Source organism: Pangasianodon hypophthalmus, chromosome 25, assembly GCF_027358585.1.
Source record: "Pangasianodon hypophthalmus isolate fPanHyp1 chromosome 25, fPanHyp1.pri, whole genome shotgun sequence".
NCBI classification, from domain to species: domain Eukaryota; kingdom Metazoa; phylum Chordata; class Actinopteri; order Siluriformes; family Pangasiidae; genus Pangasianodon; species Pangasianodon hypophthalmus.
In genome coordinates this window covers 8,940,595-8,960,681 of record NC_069734.1, presented here as the reverse complement: position 1 = coordinate 8,960,681, position 20,087 = coordinate 8,940,595, and the positions used below count along the sequence as shown (strand labels likewise).

General features: G+C 39.3%; 1 protein-coding gene across 2 annotated transcripts in view; it reads left to right on the top strand.

Moving 5' to 3' along the window:
- The first annotated feature begins 4,239 nt into the window (after positions 1-4,239).
- The window catches only part of si:ch211-186j3.6 (neural-cadherin), a 238,787-nt gene continuing 222,939 nt past the window's right edge, over positions 4,240-20,087 (top strand). The window contains exon 1 of one of the 2 annotated variants that reach the window (XM_026937517.3): positions 4,240-5,555. In XM_026937517.3, the coding sequence (XP_026793318.1) occupies positions 4,559-5,555 (997 nt within the window). In that variant the 5' untranslated portion in view covers positions 4,240-4,558. Of the gene's footprint in view, positions 5,556-11,397; positions 15,667-20,087 lie in introns of those variants that run through there. The other variant, XM_026937518.3, reaches the window with a different exon arrangement.

Below are 20,087 nucleotides of genomic sequence, written 5' to 3'. Positions count from 1 at the left end.
TGCTTTGGGTTGGCATTGTGGTTGTCAGGTGACATTTTTCTTTATCTTCAGCTGTCTAACAGAGGCCTGCAGGTTTTTGCGAAAATAGTTTGGCATTTGGAGCTATCCATGATTCCTTCTATCTTGACTAAAGCCCTGTCCCAGCTTAAGAGAAGCAGCCCCGTAGCATGATGCTGTCAACACCGTGCTTCACCGTGGGTATAGTGTTCTTTGGGTGATAAGCTGTCTTGTTTTTGCACCAAACATATCTTTTAGAATTATGCCCAAAAAGTTCTACCTTGACCTTATCAGACCAAAACACAATTTTCTACATGGTTTGGGGTGATTTAGGCAGGCTTAGATGTTATTTTTCATGAAAAAAGGCTTCAGTCTAGCCACGCTACCCAATAGCCCAGACATTAGGAATGCAAGAGATCATTGTAACATGCAGGGAGTGATCAGTACATGTCAGATATTCCTGCAGCTCCTTTAATGTTGCCATAGATCTCTTGGCAGATTCCCTGATAAGTTTTCTTCTGGTCCTTTCTTTAGTTTTGGAGGGATGTTCGGCTCTTGGTGATCACTGTAGTGCTCCATTTTCTCCACTTGTTGATGATGGCCTTCACAGTGTTCCATGGTTTCCACAGTGTTCTAATGTGTTTTAAAATACTTTTTTACACCTCACCTGATCGCTACGTTTCAACAATGAGATCCCATAAATGCTTTAACCTTTTTGCAGACCATGGCTTCAGCAGTCAGACAAAACCAAGAATATATCCAAAAAAAAAAAAATCCTACATGCCAATTCATTCACATGCCCATTATAAAAGGATGTTCATGCTTGTGCAACCAGGTTATTGTAAATCTTTTCTTCTTATTTTTTCCCCAAGACGTTTAAATTTGTTTTAGCTTTAATTTTGTTGGTTGCTATATACCATTAAATGTATGGTGTTTTCAGCAGCACTGCTATGTTTATCACTGGAGCTTAAATTTCCATAATCAACTGTAAACTGAAATAACTGAGACCAGTGATGAACTACTGCTGGTGTGTCCAAGCCAAGTATTAATGGCGAACTAGGAATGAAAAAGCTGAGTGAAATATGCAAGGAAAAGGTAAGGATACGCTTCCTGAGCACCAATGTGTCATTCTGTAAAGCTACAACAAGAAATGGTCATAGTGAGAATAACTGATCAGACTTGAGCCACAATCTTGTGCGGTTTTCACAAGGCTTTAACACTGTCTTTTGACAAGGTGACATGATTTACAAGGGATCCCTGAATATCCAGGAAAGCTACTGAAACACTGCTGGTACATTATTTGGAAAAGTTGTGCTTCCCTTGAGAGGTACTTGTGAGGCTCGAAGTGCAGACAGCTAGAGAAGAATCCTGGCCACTGTCAGGAATGTGTCTACTCACATTGTAATGCTGACATAGGGCATGCTCCTAGCTTTGATTTTTTTTTATTTTTGTATTATTTATTTATTTTCTGTGGAAGGTGTATCAGGTGGTCATTGAATTAAAGATGGGTTTCTGTAAAAGCATAGAGCACAAATTCAGGCTGACTGTAAATTATATATTTATATATTTATATATATATATATATATATATATATATATATATATATATATATATATATATATACATTTATATTACTAAAATTGTTATATATGTATATATATATATAACAATGTATATATATATATATATATATATATAACAATTTTAGTCATTTTGCCTCTGTACACCACCGTATGAAATGAAGTGTGAAGATGAAATGAAGATGTGATTGAAATGTAGACTTTCAGCTCTAATTCAAGAGGCTTGACAAAAATAATTGCATTAACCGTTTAGGAAACACAGCCGTTTTTTACAGAGTACCTCCACCTTCACAGGTGTAAAAGTAATTGGCCAATTAACTGATAAGCAGTTTCATGGCCAGGTGTGGCCTGTTTCCCCCTAATTTCATGACAAATTAAGGAGATAAAAGGTCTGAAGTTGATTCAAAGCTCTGAATTTGCATTTGGTAGCTGTTCATAGGAGCTTTCAATATGCAGTCTAAAGAGGTGTCAGTGTAAGTGAAGGAGGCCACAATTGCACTGAAAATACAAAACAGACCTATCAGAGAGATAGTAGAAACTTTAGGAGTGGCCACATCATCAATTTGGTACATTTTGTCCAAAACTAGATCTCAGTTCAAAAATAAATTCATACATAGTAATGAATTTCAATATTTAATACTAGATATAGTAAACCAGGACTTGAAAAATCTGCATTTGAGGATTGGAAAACGACCAGGCAGTGTTTGTCCAATCTTCAGCTGTCCAGTTTCGGTGTACCTGTGCCCACTGTAGCCTCAGATTCTGGCTCATGGCTGATAGGAGTGCAACCCAATGTGGTCTTCTGCTGTCATAACCCATCTGCCTCAGGGTTCTGCATGTTGTATGTTTTGAGATGCTTTTCTTTTCACCATGGTTGTAAAGTGTGGTTGTTTAAGTTACCATAGTCATCCTGTCAGTTCGAACCAGTCTGACCATTCTCCTCTGACCTCGCTCATAAACAAGGCGCTTCTGCCTAAAGAACTGCCACTCATTGCATGTATATTGTTTTTTGCTCCGCTCTGTGTAATCTTTAGAGACTTCATGAAATTCCCATGAAATCAGCAGTTTCCAAAATACTCATTTCTCCATTCTGATTGGCTGATCAATAATTTCATGAATGAGCAGGGGGTATGTTTGTTCCTATTAAAGTGATAGGTGAGTGAATAGATGATAGCTATTTCTTACCAAACCATACCTGTCTATTTCCTGACTATTTAATACCATAGCTTCATTTTTTCTTTGTTTGTACATGTGTTCTTGTTCTTGTTAAAATTGTGGTATTTTATAAATATATAAATATGTTGGCTTTTTATGGTGTTAAAAATAATTATTTAATTATATTCCTTTCTGTTGTAAGTGTTCAGAAAACCTTCATGTAACACATTTGATATGCAAATGATCACAATAATATAATCAATATGCAAATCACTTCTTGAAGTCATCTGGCAACTTCTAGAGACTTTTTTATAGCAAGTACTAAATTAGCAATAAATAAATAAATAAATAAATCTGGTCTTGAAACCAGAGAAAGTTTGTGTCCAAGAAAATGGAGATAGAGGGCAATGAACACTGGGAGCATTGGAGAGGGAGGCTGCTGGAGGAGTGTAAATGAATGTTTACTGAAACGAATGTTGTGTGCTGCAATTCATAACCCGTTCCAGTTCCTCAAGCAGGTAAAGACCCGTGTCAGCTGACCCTCATGTCATCACTCCAACTGGCTCCAGCTCTTCAGCTTCGCAGCAGCTTGGCAGATTGTGGTCTTCATGACCTCTGCTGGACTGTGTTCATTACCCTGATAACAAACTCATAACTGCCTTTGATTAATTTTTTTAGATTTAATTTTAAGATGTCCTTGATTTCTTTAGGTTTGTTTCAAAGGTTTTTTTTTTCTCCAGTTTCTCACAAAAAATTAATAAAATAAAAGATTTGTGATTCTAAGAGTCGGTCGAATTTAAGAAGTCTGTAGTGTTCTTATTTCTGTTTCCCAAGTGGTCTTGTAGTCTCACCTCATCAGACCAAATTTACTGGAATGTAATAATTTACTCATAGACATACAGTATGTTAGAAATATTACATAGGATAGCAAACATGTAGCTTATGTGAGTATGTTTGTTTGAGAAAAAACAGGAAATCTGATGTGGATGCCAAAAATTAAACCTTTTTTCCACAGCATTTAACAGGTATAAGGATAAAATATATAGGAGAATGAAAGGAGGGGGGGAAATAAACAAAAACAAACAAGCAAACAATAAAAATATGCCTGTTATATTAATAATAATAATAATAATAATAATTAATAATAATAATAATAATAATAATATTAAACACAGTCTTCACATTAGCCAGACAGACAGAGAGAAAAGACAGCAGATAGGTTAACAATGGAGAGAGACATAATGTGAGCTTATTTGTTATTAATTTAATGTAGTGCTGAGACATTTTTCTTTACATGCATGCGTTAAAATGATAGATCTGTAAAGATGTGTGATGGATGTGTGGAGGCTATTTGTAATTTTATTTCCACTTGCTCTAAATACACTGTGTTTTAGTGTACAGCAGAAGCAGGGTGTATGCTGAATGAAATAGTTTGGTATCTATAGGCATCTGAAGTGAGCGGCTGTTCCCAGAGGATTCCCCGCGTGGTCTCTCTGAAGCCCCGCCCCCTGTGCTCGAGTCGCGCGCTGTCCGGCAGCGCGTGCTGCTCTGTCGAAACTCAGCAGCTTTAACGCGCGCGCGCTGCGAGCGGCTGTGAGGCAGAGCGCCACCGGAGCACCGCGCAGCTCGAGCCAAAAGTTCCGCTGCGATTCACTTACCGGAGTGCTCGCACAGATCAGCACGGATAACTCGAGGACGGGCCGCAACACGATGCACGGAAATGTTTAGAAGAAGGCTTTTTAACTGGGATTTTTGAGTATGTTCTGCATTTTAAGCGCTTTTCCGTGAACCCGCAGAACGCGGCGCGAGCCCGAAAAAGAAAACCATGATTTGGGCTGTTTTGATATCCTACTGCATGACTTTTGTTTTGGGAAATAAGACAGACGAGCGGACGCCGTTTTTCCACGGGCACGTGTTTGAGAACTCCCCGCCGGGCTCGCGGGTGAACGGGCTCAGCATCCCGGCGAGGCGCATCGACGCGCAGCGCTGGTGCTCGGGCTCGGGCTCGGGCGCGTATCTGAAGTTACTCGGAGACGGGAGCGATGACTTTCGGGTTTTCGCGCACCACGGACGCGGGCACGTGCAGCTGAAAACCGCCAGCGTGTTGGACCGAGAAGAGCGCGCGGAGTACGTGCTGGATGTGGGCCTGTGTTGCGCGAGCTGCGCGGCGGCCGAACGCGTCGTGTCGCGCGTGGCGTCCGTGCGGGTGGACGTCCTCGACACGAACGACCACGAACCCGCTTTTCGGCACGCGGACGTCAAAATAACTCTAGATGATGCCACTGCGCTCAGGTCGGTGGTTTACAAAGTGGCAGCAGAGGATACAGACAGCGGCAAGAACGCCGAGCTCATCTATTACGCGCTGCCGAGAAACGGGAGCTTCTACGTGGTGCCCAAGACGGGTGAAGTTCTCCTCGTGGACTCCATCCTCGGTCTCGCGTCGCCCATAAAGTTCAGCGTGTTTGCCAGAGACCGCGGATGGCCGTCGCGCACAGGTCGCCACATGAAGGTGGAGATCAGTCCCCGGCAGTGGCCGGCCGCCTTCCCTCCATCCTCCCGACTGCTGAGGAAGTCTCGCTCCGTCCTGGAGCCCAGCGAGCCCGTGAGCGTGAGTGTGTCTGAAGACGCAGCCATCGGCTCTGTGATCATGAACCTGAACCCGGTCCGGTTTCAGTCGGCCAGTTTCGAGCTGCTCTACCCCGACACGGAGAGCTCTCCGGTCACTGTCAGCAGAGAGAGCGGCGAGCTGGTGATCTCCAGAAGCCTGGACCGGGAGACTGAACCTGTAGTGGAGATTACTGTTAAAGTGCAGGATAAAAGAGGTAAAGCGCGCGTGGAGTCTCTTTACCCCAGTCTACATCTCCATTAACAATCCTGTGAGCCAGTTTTCCCTCACGCGCCCTTAATGCGCACAAGTCCCCGGTGTTTAATTAAATCTCTCCCACAGCTGAATTAACTCCAACACACTTGAATATATTAACTCAGCATGCATTCATGTTCAGCTGGAAATGTTTGACCTCTTTTACAGTTGCATCCATATACCCCGTTTTATTTTCATAACTGCACCTGTCTAATTTTGATATGTTTACTTATTTGCTATTTCCACTACACACTGCGGAAAGGGCTAAGTGACAGATTTAATAATAAATAAATAAGAAAAAAACACTATACGTGTATAATCTCAGAGTTGATGCAGTTGTATTCTTGCTTTGAGCAAAAGTGTAAGTTGTGCGCTCGCGCCATATTTGGGTTTCATAGGAAACATGGGTAATACATCATGCCAGGTTAATTAACACTCACAGTTAAGAGCTTGCGACCTGTGAACGGAAAAAAGGCAGGAGAGGAAGTCAGATAAAGCCACACAGCTTCTGTACCTGCTGGGGAAGATGCTAATTTGTGTTCACTGGCGTGCATGAGAGCAAGACAGGGTAACATTCCCAGCCTATAAACTTCCTATCAGGTAGACAGCCCATATTTCAATAAAATTTTCAATTTGATAATGATATCAGAGCTGTGAGTATCAGCTATGCGTTACTGACATCCCCACAGGACCCGAGTCTGAGTCTCTGCAAAGCTTCTGTTGCTAAGTTATGCAGAAATAAGTGAGGTGTGGTTGCAGCATGCATTAAGACAAGCTGTGTTCATGTGCATGTTGGTTAAAATTACAGCATAAAATACATCAGTGGAGTCAGAAATATCCCCAAATACCATTGTCAGATTTACTCACAGAACTCTTCCAACAAAAAGTTTTTTTTTATGCCTAAAGGAAAGTAAAAATACAATTAAAAAAAGGCAGAAATAAAGGAAAATTATAGCTGAAGAAGCCAAAAGTCAAAGAAAAATCAGCATCTTCAAATCAGGTTCAAATTCCAGCAGTTTTATTCTGTCTGATCAAATGTCTTTCCATGTTCTCCATGTTCAGTCTTGGTAAACACGTCAGATCTGTCCATCATATTAGGGCTGGGCGATGACAATATAATAACTATATTGTGATAAATTACGTCACAATACACTTTTCTGAGATATTGTGATATCATGGTTTTTTAAATAATTAAACTTACTGGAAGGAGCGGATTTGATGTTAAAAATTTGTACCTCATCTTGTATAATGTTAACAATTTTACAGATTTTTTCCTCTTTTCAGTATTAAGTATGTAAATATAAAAATAAAAATACATGCAGTTAAATAAATATCTATATTTTTTGTTTGTTTGAATGCGAGACAACTGTATGGCTTGGAAATGGTTAGCAAACCTATATATTGTGATGCATAGTCTATTGTGTATTGTAGAAATGTCTTCAAGAATCGTGATATGATATTTTTGTCATATTGCCCACCCCTACATCATATCATAGACATTCTGCCATCTCTGGAACAAACACGTATTATAATATTACTGTTATTGAACTAAAACGATAACATATACTCTTGATTAAAATATAATAACTTCACAGAGTAACATAATTGGCTATAATTGATTCGTATGATTAACATTAAGTACAAGTTAATTATAATTTATTATTATGATTATTGAATAGCAAATTTAATTACTTATTTCTCAGGACTCATTCTTACAGCACGTATCATCCTCAGCCTCAGCACTGTTACACAATATCAGATTGGTGCATTCTTTTTATTACAATATAGAGACAGTGTAGCTAAAATATGCTTAATAAAGTGAGTGGCATCTTTAACAGCTGCTGGTGAGCGTGTAACCTTTTCATTCAAACCATAAAAAACATCAAACGTCAGTTACACAAAAGTTCAGCTATCTGTCTTTTGTGTAATTTGGGCATTGATTAGCCAGTGTGTGCACGGTCTATCTACTTGGAGTTTCTCCTCCAAAGGCATTTTGGGGAAAAGAGGATGAGAGAGTAAATAATCCACCTCTTTTGCATTCATTAAACCTGCACCTGCATTTCATCTCACTGCTGATGATGTGTCAGCGAGAAGAGCTGAAAAATATCAGCCCATATACAGATCAAATCGAGGAGGTGTTTCATTCTGTGTAGTCACCTGACACATTTTTTTCACTGATAGGCTCCATGAATCTACAGTCTGTGTTAGAAAGAAATCAGCCTTAACGTACACGTCTGCATTTTTCTGATGGCCATTGGTGGGGCTGTTGCACTTGTATCTACAAATATCTAAATTAATCCTCCCTAACAGGAAATCTGATGTGGATGCCAAAAATTAAACCTTAAATTGATGTATTGTAATTGGTGATAGACAGGGGAGCTTAGCCATGCTAGCCCATTTATACCAGCCATCCCTGCTGCTGAGTCATCCTTAAAAACTGTGTGAGAAACACTAGGGTAATCGATAGCATTTGTGTACACGCTCATAGTCGGAATTTATGATGCAATGACATGTGGGCATTAAGTATGTGCTTTTTTAATTATCATGCACTTGCTTACTTAATAGCTAATTGAACACTGGCAAGTTGACATGTCATGTCATGTCACATAACGCCAATAAAATTTATAGGCACTCAAGTGTGTAGGAGTGGGACAGACCCGATGCCTAATGCAACATGTAGTCTGAGTGTCTGAGCTTGTAGTCAGCGTGCTTTAGCTAAGTAGCTTCAGTCAATACTTCAGACAAGAACCTGCATCGAACAGTACAAAGTGCACTGTGCACTTCACACTGCATGAATCAAGATGTTTGCTTGTTTCTCTCAGTAGACTAGTGGAGAGGTTTGCTATGTACATTGCTTAACTAATAATTACACATACTGAATAAACCCACATCCTGTGTAGGTGCACTACATGCCAAATTCATTTATCTCAGATTACGGTATGGGCTTTGTTCATGAAAGTGGTGTTTTTTCATTATTAATTATGCAGTATCTGCTCTTATGGGATCCAGTAAGATCTGGTGGAGAGATAGAGAGTTTTAAGTATAAATAAATAAATGAATAAATGAATGAATGAATGAAAAACTCCTATAATAATAATTATTAAAAATAAAACAGTAATAATAAGAATACTTCTACTACTAATACTACTACTACTACTAATAATAATATAATCATTATGTCTATATACACAGCGTCATATAGCGACATCAGCAATTATTATTTTTGTGTTATTTATTTTGTGGTAACATCCTCAAATTACTTCGATCCTTGTGCTGTAAAGGTAGATATGAAGGCCAGATGTTGCTGTAAAGGATGAGAAGATGCTCCTCAGAAATCCTGGTCAGTTTAATCCTCTACGAGTGAAAGATTCGGCCCGACCTTCCTTCATCTGCTCGCATTAGCTGTGTAATCCCATCTCATTCACTTTCTCATTTCGCGGAGTTAAGAGTGGCAGTGCAGTTATCTGGAGGAAACTGCTGAATTTCTTCAAGAGAAGATAAGTGGTTTACTCTCTCGTATCTGAAAGGGCCTCAGTCAGCTGCTAGCGATAGGCAGTTTGTAAATTAATCGTTCATTTGGAATAACTCATTTAAGCGAGTCAGGCAGGTTGATTTAAGTTTCCACACAAAAGCAAGCGCTGGTTTTGTAAGCTGGTTTCTGAAATGCCTATCTGTATTGAATATTTGACTCAATATTTCCCTCAGTTCAGGAGTGATTTATTCCTTTCATACCACATCAATTTGCAACAGCTGCAATTTTTTTTTAATGTATTAAAGAATGAGAATGTTCTTTAATACATAGATTTACATAGACTGTCTGTGAAACAAGTTAGTTCCCGTTATCACTTGTTGTGTTACTGAGAACCCAGAAAGCTCTCTGCCTTTAAGTTACAGCTTTACCTCAGACTGTTATTGTTGTTGTTTTTTTTATTCTATTTTAGAATTTGTTGTATTGGTTTTGTTCAGCACTTCGGTCAGTGTAATGCCGAATTTAAATGTGCTTTATAAATAAAACTTACTTACTAACTTACTTACTGTTACAAAGCACTGGCAGTGGAGACTCCTTCCATAAATGTTAAAAAAAAACCCTCAACAATTGATAACAATTGTAACCACTTTTAAATCTGTTTATGTGGAGCATCCCTGTACTATAAAAACAACAATGGATTATAACAAACACATTAATACAAACCTTGCAGCAAGACCTACTGTTTTAGAAAGTAACTCAACACCTTCTGACCAGTCATGTTAGAGAATTCAGCAGCTCTGTGGAATAAATGTTATTAGCGGTTTTAATTACATTGTGAACGTAATGTGTTTGTAGCTAGGCTATATTTTAGAAGTTATTACATTTAATTTATAAAGCAGGTTTAAATCTCATGTTGGCCATAGTGCTCTACAATGTGCTATATTAAAAAAAAAAAAAAATATATATATATATATATATATATATATATATATATATATATGTATATATATATATAAATATATATATATATATATATATATATACATACATACATATCATACATATACAATATACATTCAATGATTCCCAAGGCTGTAGAGTAAAAAATATGTTTTGAGCTCTGATTTAAAAATGAACACAGACGGAGCATGTCCGAGGTCTGCTGGTAGACTTTTCCAAAACACGGCCACCACTTTGTTTTAGCTAATATTGAGAAAAAGGCAGTAATTGCATGAAAGACATTAAGAGTCTAGACACATTGTGTGTACAATGTCTGCAATGTAATAAGGGGTCAGTCAATTTAGAGCTTCAAAAACAAACACTAAATGTTTTCTTGAATCCTGAAATGAACTGAAGGCCAAAGAATGGAGTAATATGATCTCACTTATTTGCATCAAAAAGTATCCAAGTTATAGCATTTGTGAACAAGCTGCTATCTTGCAACAGATGACTGGCTGATCCCAAACATACACAGTATTATAATAATATTATTTGAATTTTTTTTCCATTTCTGCTTGTAATATCATAATATATTATGAACAGAAGCTACTTCTAGTGATAAAAATAGGTTGTTATGGAGACAGTGTGAAACCACAAAAAGGGTCAGAATCGTAGCTATACACTATTTGATGGGATCAATCTTGCATGGTTTGAGTGATATAAGTAGCTGAAAGTGAGTCATTATGGCCATCAGCACTGTTTAATTACCTGACAGTGCTTTCACTGTACAGAGGCTACGAGAATGTGGTTATGTGATTTATTCTGCATGACTTCTTCTTGTTCATTATGGCCTGTCTGAATGTGAGACTCACACATGTGCAGACAGCAAGTGTGTACATGCATAGAGCTTTATATAGTCAGTTCATGTGTAAATATGGTTTCACCGATATGTCTCAGTGAACAACAGTAATGAGGAAAAATAGAGGGTCTAATCAAGTGCAAGGCTGCACACAACCACTACATATATATACATTGGAAAACAGGGTTGTTTAATTTGGAATATGTGTGTTTGCATGCCTTTGTGTGTCTTTGTCTGTTTTGTCATGTGTAGTATTGAAATAACAACTAGGTCTTCCACTTGCTACTTCATATAAAGTCCAAGGTTCATGTTGGGGCGGGTTTACCATTCATACCTTTTTCTTCACGCCTTTGTTCTTATGAAATTGAATGAAATCTACCTTTGTTTGTTCAATTTTGTATGATTCATAGACATGAAGTTATAATTTTGCAGTTGGAATTTTGGAAAATGAAGTTTGAAATTTGATCTTTCTAAAATTGAGTTAAATTCACAGAGGACAGAGATGCTTCATAATAATGATAGATAAAATGCTATTATTCTTATTCTTATTCTTATTGCCTAATCATAAACATGAGTTACTTCATGATGAACAAACTAGTGTTTAAGTTATTCATTATTAGTTCCTTCATCAATACCTTCATCAACTGCCAGGAAGGCGATATTGGAGCCAACTGAACTGAGTTTAGCTCTAAATTAACCTCCAGCATCCCACAATACCTTAATTCCAATTGGTTCAGTATTTGGGTTCCAGTGCATCCACACCTGCTCATCCAATTTCAGGGCAAGTGGTCCACTTTGGGAGCAGGACAGCCTGAGCCACTCATGCTACAATAACACATGCATCAGTACACTCTTATAAATAAAGGTTCTATCTAGCACCCACTCTGGGGGAACACTTACATCAATGTAGAACCCTACAGCAGAGGGTTCCAAATTAGCATTTTGTAATGATAAGTTACGCCGCCCCTTGCTGTGATAAAAGCACCAATCCAGTTACGAATTCCACCAGTGTCTTGAGTTCCTGTCAATTTTAGTTCGCTCTTCCACTGACTGGTTGCACAATTCAGCTAGAATTTGTGAGTGCTTATTTTGCTTCACCTCCTGCTCCAAATAGTCCCACAAGTTTTATATGGGATTGAGGTCTGGTACAGGGTTCCATCATGTTAGTCAGACAGATCGCACAGGGATTTGACACTATGCACCCTCCAGCTATCATCCTGGAACATGGGAGTGTCAGTGGTGAGTTCATCAGTTCATCAACAATTGCAGAGTCTGGCCATCAACTGACAGTCTGGTTTTTCTAAGTTACATTTGTGCAGGTGTGCAACCTGCTGACACTGTACAATAAGGCTGTTATTGTTAGATGTGGCTCATTTTTTTTTTGTCCAGGGAGCTTAGAACCAATTTAGTAAGCTAAGTATCCTTAATTATCCAGTAAATCCTTTTGTAAACACTTCAAATAGTCATCTGAAATGAATGGAATCCAGCAGACTATTATAAGGTATCTTGCAAAAAGTGGATAAAAAAGATACTCATAATGAATAATGTCCAATACTTTATTTGTTCAGGTTCAATTAATAAATATTCATGAAGTGGTAATTATTACTCTCAGCCACTGACGCTCCTCTTAGGGCTCACACGGTGTCTGATAATTTGTCTACACTTTTCTGGCTTCAAGCTTCAGGATCTTAAAGACCGTCATCTGTATATGTGCACACATATGTGCACTAGTGTCTGACTGACTGGCAAACAAACGCCATAATTCACTGCACGTGTGCAAACAAGGTATTGGATCAGCCAATCACTGGATTGAAAACTAATTCACAGCATCCCATCTTTATTATAACAAGTTTATTTAAAACTTTGTTCAAAGGTTTGTTTAACATAGTTAGAGATGAGTAGGTGTGTCCCGTACCCTTTTGCCAAGGGGCTCTAGGAAAATTGGTCAGTTGTAATGCTAATTAAATGACCTGTTCAGGTTAAAGCAGGTGGTTCTTGGGCACATTTAGTGAAGAATCATACCAGATTCCTTAACAAAGCTAGAAGTTTGGCTTGTGGGACTGGATAATTATAAACTCAAAGCTCATATATGGATTACAGTCAGTATTAAAAAGGACATTGGGGAAAAGTACATTGCAGGTTTTGTTGTCTCTCTTGTCTATCCTTTCTCTCTGTGTTTTCTGTAGTTAGAGCACTGATGTTCTCAGGCTTTGCATCAGTTATTAAATGCAAGATTGTCATATTCCTGTTTTTCTTTTTCATCTTACATCATTTTAATTGTTACTATTATTACTATTATAAGTATTAATTTCTGTTCTTTATTCTCTTTCTTATATGAATGCTTGCTGATGTAACTATTTGTGAATCACAGTCTTCTTTTTTCTGTGATGATTTAACAATACTGTAACTGCATAAGGTCATGCCAGTAAAGCTTAGTGAATTGAATGGAATTGAATTGAATTGAATCGAGAGACTTAGAGAGAGAGAGAGAGAGAGAGAGAGAGAGAATGTGCACAAGTGTGCATGTGATAATAAGATGTCTGTTCAGTAAGTACTACACCTACACTATCATCTCGGGGGCCCTGTTGTAATCATCTATACATCCTCACCCATCTTCTTTCACCCATCTCTCTTTTCCTTTCGGTCTTTTTTTCTCAGTCAGTGTGACATTCTGTCATGTTATCTAAAGGGACACTATGAGTGATGGGTTGCCAGTACCTCACAGTGGCACCTGTCAAAGCACTGAGTGAAAGGTGTTTATTCGTATGACTCCAGTATATGTCCAACCAGCAGAGCCTTCAATCACCCTGGCAGGCTACAGACAGCTCGCACAAGACAGCCTCACTTGTTTGATAAAACAGACGCTGGAGTTTTCAACAAGGAAAGGATCTGGATTATTGACACAGAGCACTGGAGCATTCATTTTAAAACCTCCGTGTTTGTCCAGGGCATGAGAACAGGCATCAGTGGCATAAATCTCTTAATCTGGTCGGCACGAGCCAAAGAATTAAGGGAGCATATGGTGAGATCTTCTGTCAGGAAAGCAGAAGCGCTAAAGTGTACTCTGTGACTGAAAGGGTCATGTGGACATGTACAGATGGAGCCGATTACACATGCTCACGCACAGTAATGCAAACTTGCTTCAGCTCCCTCTCACACTCACACTTACAAACGCACTAATAAACACACCAGGAGAAGCATTAGCACCATGCAGCATATGTCCAGAAGTACAGTCACACCCCACAAGTCTCCTCTATCCATCTTTATCTCTCTCTCTCTGTCCATCTTTCTCTTTGTCACTGTTGACATCTTTAAAAAAGAGACAACATCTTAGCATTTGCCCTGCATGGAATTTTCAGGCGGTGAGCTACTTATTGCATTACTGCCGTGATGTGACAGTTTGCTGAGTGGATATCATTAAATTGTTTAACACACATTATGCGTAGCTGCACAGCTCCAAGGTTTCCGGTTTGATCCTGAGCTCAGGTTACTGTCTGTGTGGAATTTCACATGTTCTCCAGGTTCTTTGGTGTGTGAACTGGTGACTCTGTATTTCCCGGAGGTGTGAATGACTGTGTACATATGTGTCTGTGGTGTACTCATGCTAGCCTGCAAAGAACGGCTTGTCCCATGTTCCTGGATAGGCGCTGGATCCATTGTGACCCTGACCAGGATAAATCGCTTACTGTAGATGAATGAATTAATGAATATTGTAGACAATAATGACTGGTATAAAACTAATAAAATAGCTGGACTGAATGAGTAGTTAATGAGTCAGAAAAAATACAGATTGTAAGGATTAAGCTTTTTCAGTAATTGTCTCTGAGTATTTTTATTTTTACACTTCGCTGCTTTACAATGCTGAAGGTTGCAGGCTGATTGTCTATCTGCACTTTAATGTATAGCCTACACGCTTCCCTATGTCAGTTTACTAAAGGAAAAAAAAACTGTGACATAATGAACTTTTAAGAATAAGATGTAACTGAATTAAAAAAGAATTTGCAGCATCCCATCTTTATAACATCACTGAGTTTTGTTTGTAATAGAAATACCTTTGTGTGTTTGCTGACAAGCTTTGGGAAAAGTTGTCACAATTTCCCACCTTGCTTCAACGTTCACATGGCGATGTACCCCTATTTCTATTGTACTCCTGTTTCCGCCCCCCCGTTCTGTCACTGGTTTGTTAACTGTCTGTGTTCACCTGTTTAGTGTTAGTCCTTGATTCGTTTTTTCTATGTATACCCTGTTGTATCACTGTATTGTTGCAAAATCTTATCACACATTTTTTAGGGGATTTTTTCTCCCTAATTTGGTCTTGGCTAATACCCATCCACCAGTTAGGGCTCCCGTAACACCTACAAACCGGGGAGGGTCAAGGCTATCACATGCTTCCTCTGGGACACATGAAGCCAGCCAGCTGCATCTTTTTAAACTGCTGCTCATGCTGCATCACAGGGCAGTGTAACACACATGGAGGAAAGTGCTATCTAGCCCCTACCACATGCATGAGCTCACAGATGCCCTATGATTGGCTAGTGTCGCTGTGATTGAGAGAGAGAGTATGCCATCCCTCCCACCCAAAACCACACCCAATTATTATTATGGACTATGACTACCAGTGTTTTGATCCCTGCTATGATTAAGACTATGATTCTTGTTGGACTCAGGACATTTCCCCTCCCTGCCAGCAGAGGTCACACTCACCAGAATACTAGCACAACTTTTAACTGTTAGCGCAACTTCCTCATTTTAGTGTATATAAACTTTTCACGGACATTGCAAAGTCTTGCCATTCCCTGCAGTTGAGTAAGTTCTGAGTCTTGTTTACACTGATTGTCTTATCATTTCTATAACCCTTGCATTTGCTGATCGTGTTTTGATATTTGCCTGTCTTAATGTTTTGGATATTTGGATAGTGTTATCATGCTATTTGCTGTGATTTCTATTTAAATCTCTTGCAAATGGATCCTCAATCTGCTTGTTTCACTTATATTTGACCTACAATATCAGCCTTAAGCGCTTACTCCTCACCGCAGGTTACAAAGGTTTGTGGTTCAGGAGTGTCGTTTGGAGTGTAAGTCTCTGTGAAAGGAAAGATATTCTTGGTCATTTTAATGAAAATTGTAGTCTAGTGATACTGTCAGATCATTTGAAAATAAAGATTCATCTTAGCTGTGGAAGCTTTGTGCCAAACGATAAACAGTTACAAGAAGGTGCTGCTCTATGAGTGATGAGTGTGTATTTAAAGGCCTGCAGGTCTGCAGATTTGTGTGAGTGTGTATGTTTTGAAAAATGGACACTTTCCTTGAGAACGTGGGCAATAATATAGAATTGTCATTGGTGGAGAAGAAAAATTCATCTTTGTGATTTTAGCTAGGCGTGAACACACACACACACACACTTTCAGCTCCAGGTTTGTGTAACAAACACCCATCTATCCGGTGATTGTCTGGTTTCTTTGATGACAACACCTGTGACAAGGCCAGGTTGCCTTGACGAGGGCAGTGTTTGTGACAGTGATGGGCAAGCAAGACCCGGTGATCGATACACAGAAATTGAGTGAGAGAGCGAGTGAGCGAGAGTGAGCGAGCGAGCGAGAGCGAAAGAGAGAGAGTTGGAGCTCATGTAACATTTAGCCAGGTCAATGCCAATCTTGGTCTTTGTCTCTCTATCTTTCTTTCTCTCACACATCTTTACACACACACACACACACACACACACACACACACACACAAAATCCATTACTGAGCATTTAGCCAGCTCAATACACACACAAATTTCCAGCAGTTTAGCCCAAAGCCTTCACACAGTGAGTGAGGATGAAAGAATGGACGAGTGCATCTCTACCTCCTGCCTTTGCAATTATCTTTCTCCTCTATCTTTCTTCAAGCAGCATTCAGTGGTGTTAATCGGAAGTTTGCGCTGCATGCCACCCTGTCTCTGTCACTTTAAACCTGTATCACCTCACTCAGGCCACTGACTGTGTAGTTGTGTTTGAGTGTGTGGGTGGTTAATTTGTTTTTATCTGTGCAGTTATGTAAGACGTCTGTTTCTGTGTGTTACTCTGTCAGTCTCTCCATGTTGTGTTCATCTGCAATCATCTGCAACGAAAGAAAGTGAGAGGAGCTGTCAGTAATCCTTGACTGGATTAATTATCCAAAAATGCCTTGCTGTGTGTGTGTGTGTGTGTGTGTGTGTGTGTGTGAGTGAGTGAGTGAAACAATAGAGGTGTGAAAGAGCTGGGCAGACTAACAGTGTCAGTTTCTCCTTCCCACATATCCTCTGTCTAACTCACATATTATTTGGTTATTTGTCTATTGTTGTATTCATTATTAATTATGAAAAAAAAAAAAAAAAAAAATCTAGCATCATGCACTATATATCTTTTGCTCATTATTTCCCCCCTCCCATTTTTTGTACATTTCTTATTCTCAAAGTACTCTCTCTCTCACCTTATCTGTCTCATGCATTCCTCCTTCACTGATTGATTGTTTCATCAGGCTGTCTGAAGTTGCCCTTTTGCCATATCGTTCGGTTTCTGATCTCTTTCCCCCTCTGCCTTCTTTTTCTCCTGCAGCTTTTTTTTATCCTCCTGATTAGTTTGTATTCAGTCTGGCTGCCTGTGAAATAGGACACGACCAGTGTGTTGGCCAAGCGTTCTAATGGCCAGACTTAATCAAACAGACAAACAGGAGCGATGGAAGGCAGCCTGTGACCTTTCCAACATGGCATCCTTGCCTCAGCTTTTCAGGAAGATAGCGGCAAGCCTGCTTCTCTGTTAATAATGTTGACAAATGTGTGTGAGTGTGTGTGTTTGTGTGAGTTCAGTGCCATTTTCTAGCTGCAGCTAATGGGCCGTGTGGCCGTGAGTAGTTGTAGCTTGTGGTAAGTGGGCGCACATGCGTGCGCGCACACACACACACACACACACACACACACACACACACACATCCTTCTTTGTTACAGTAGAGTGGTGAGTAATGTGGCTTTTTTCACGATTCAGAATTAGCGCTCAACCTCTTTGTCTGAGCCACTATGGCTAATGGCTGTCCCATGACATTCATCATGTAAAGGCCCTGTGTGTGTTATGTGATGATTTGATGGGTTCAGAATTTCCCCTGACAGATTGGTCTGGTATCGAGCACTTGAGAGCACTGGCTGAAAATGATACGACATTAGGAGCAAAACAGCTTTTTAGGTTGCACATTTGCAGATCCATCACAGACAATATACCTTTTTGAAAAGAGTGTGTGCGCACCCATATGGCTCATAGTTTGTCCTAAGTATTTGTGAATGTTTTTTCTGTGTGGAATAATGCTATGGTGAAATACAGACATGCAGCTTTAATAAGTCATCTTACTGTTCAGACGAACACCTGTGGCCTCCTTTTCCAACATCCAACACCTCTGTCCGTCTCTCTCGCTCTCTCTCTCTTTCACTTCCTGTCTTGATCTTTCTTTCTGTCTGTGTGTATTTCCCCCTGTCATTTCTGCCTTTATAGTATCTCTATCTTTATGCCTTTCTCTCTATTCCTGAATAAGTCCCTGTGCCTCTTTTCTATCTCTTTCAGTGTTCATTCTCTGTCTCTCATTTCCAATAATCCCTTTTATATTCCATTATAATAACTCAGTGCACTTTGAGCACATATTTACTTCAGCTTTTCTGGGCATCTTTTCTGACCTTTGTACAGTGTATTTCACACAAGATTTCACAGGGTGCATTGTGAAGCCGGGAACAACAGGATAGCAATTGAGCGGAACCTTCAGTTCTGTTCAAAATTACTTTTAAAGTTCAGCTGTATAAAATGCGCAAATCATTTTCAATGTGAATTATTAAAATGGAACAGACTTTTTTTATGTGTTTTAAGCATCTTCCAGCCATTTCTAGTTATTTGCTTGCAATGTTCTTCTTAAACTCGACATTACAGTTAAAGGCTTACAATTACAAAGGACTATTTAAAATGCCTTCACACTTACTACCTTACAAATGGGCTTCACTTATCAAACATTTAGTAAAGTTGTGTGGTTTTCGTACGCCACCCCGAACTAAAAATTCTTGCGAGATTTATAAAAGTTTCAGGTATGCATGATGTTCATAAAAGGTAAAGCTCACAGAGAGATTAAAACCACAAAATGACAACTATACAATGCAGCTCAGCCTTTGCAGCATGTCAGCTACCACAGACACATGCTAATACTTTGCCTGCGTCCGAAATCGCGTACTGTGTCAGTACCTACTGCATCGATTCAGTACCTACTGCTCATACGTACCGATCAGTATATGTGTGTGTAGTATGAATACAATCCGGACATACTACATCAGCCAGGTTGGCATTGTCATGTGACCTATGATGTCATAGTAACCGCAAAAACATAGAGTCTGCCAGATTAGAGCAGTTTTTTTCTTGTTTAAACTTTCAAGAAGTTAACAATTTACTCAGGTGTTGTTAAACAAGTAAGGTTTAACCACAAGGAACAACTTTTAATACCTATAGCACTTACACTTAAAAAGAGCCGACGTGCTGCTTCATAACATTTTTGATTCTGACAGCTCTTCCATGCTACTTCTGTTGCCTTATGGGACAATGCAGTGTGTATTTGCCTCCATACTGCAGAATCCTGGCAGAAGCAGTAGGTCATCCGGGTATTTCTCACTACTGTTTTATGAATACTGATAATTCAGCCTTTGGCATACTGCTTTTCCCCTGCTGTGTAGTAGGGTGGTAGGGATATTCGGACATAGCCTTCCTCTTTTTATAGGGTGCCATTTCTTCTGTCCCAGTTTAATGGCCTGTCTTGTTTGAGTTAATTAATGGATTTATTTTGGATTGCTTTCTTTCAAGTCATTAAGATGAAATGACTGAGTTTCATAAAGTTTACACTAAATTGGTGTGTGCAATTAAAAAAATTATGTTTAAACTTGTCAACATAACCCGTTGGCAGATAGTGGAGGCGGATGCAAGTGCAGTTTCTTTATTACCAAAAATACAAATAAAACGGGAACAAGAATAATCTGTAGAGCAAAAGAAGTGGAAGGACAAAGTGATCCAAAACACACAATAGAATAAGCACAGCAGAGGTAATACACAACAAAAACCTGGCAAAGAAACAGAGAAAACAAAGAACTTGAATAGAGATGCTACTTAGGGGAAACACGAAACAGACGTGAGTGATCAGGAAGGCATTTGACAGGGTCATGTGCTTTGCTGTGACTGATGGGAGCTATAG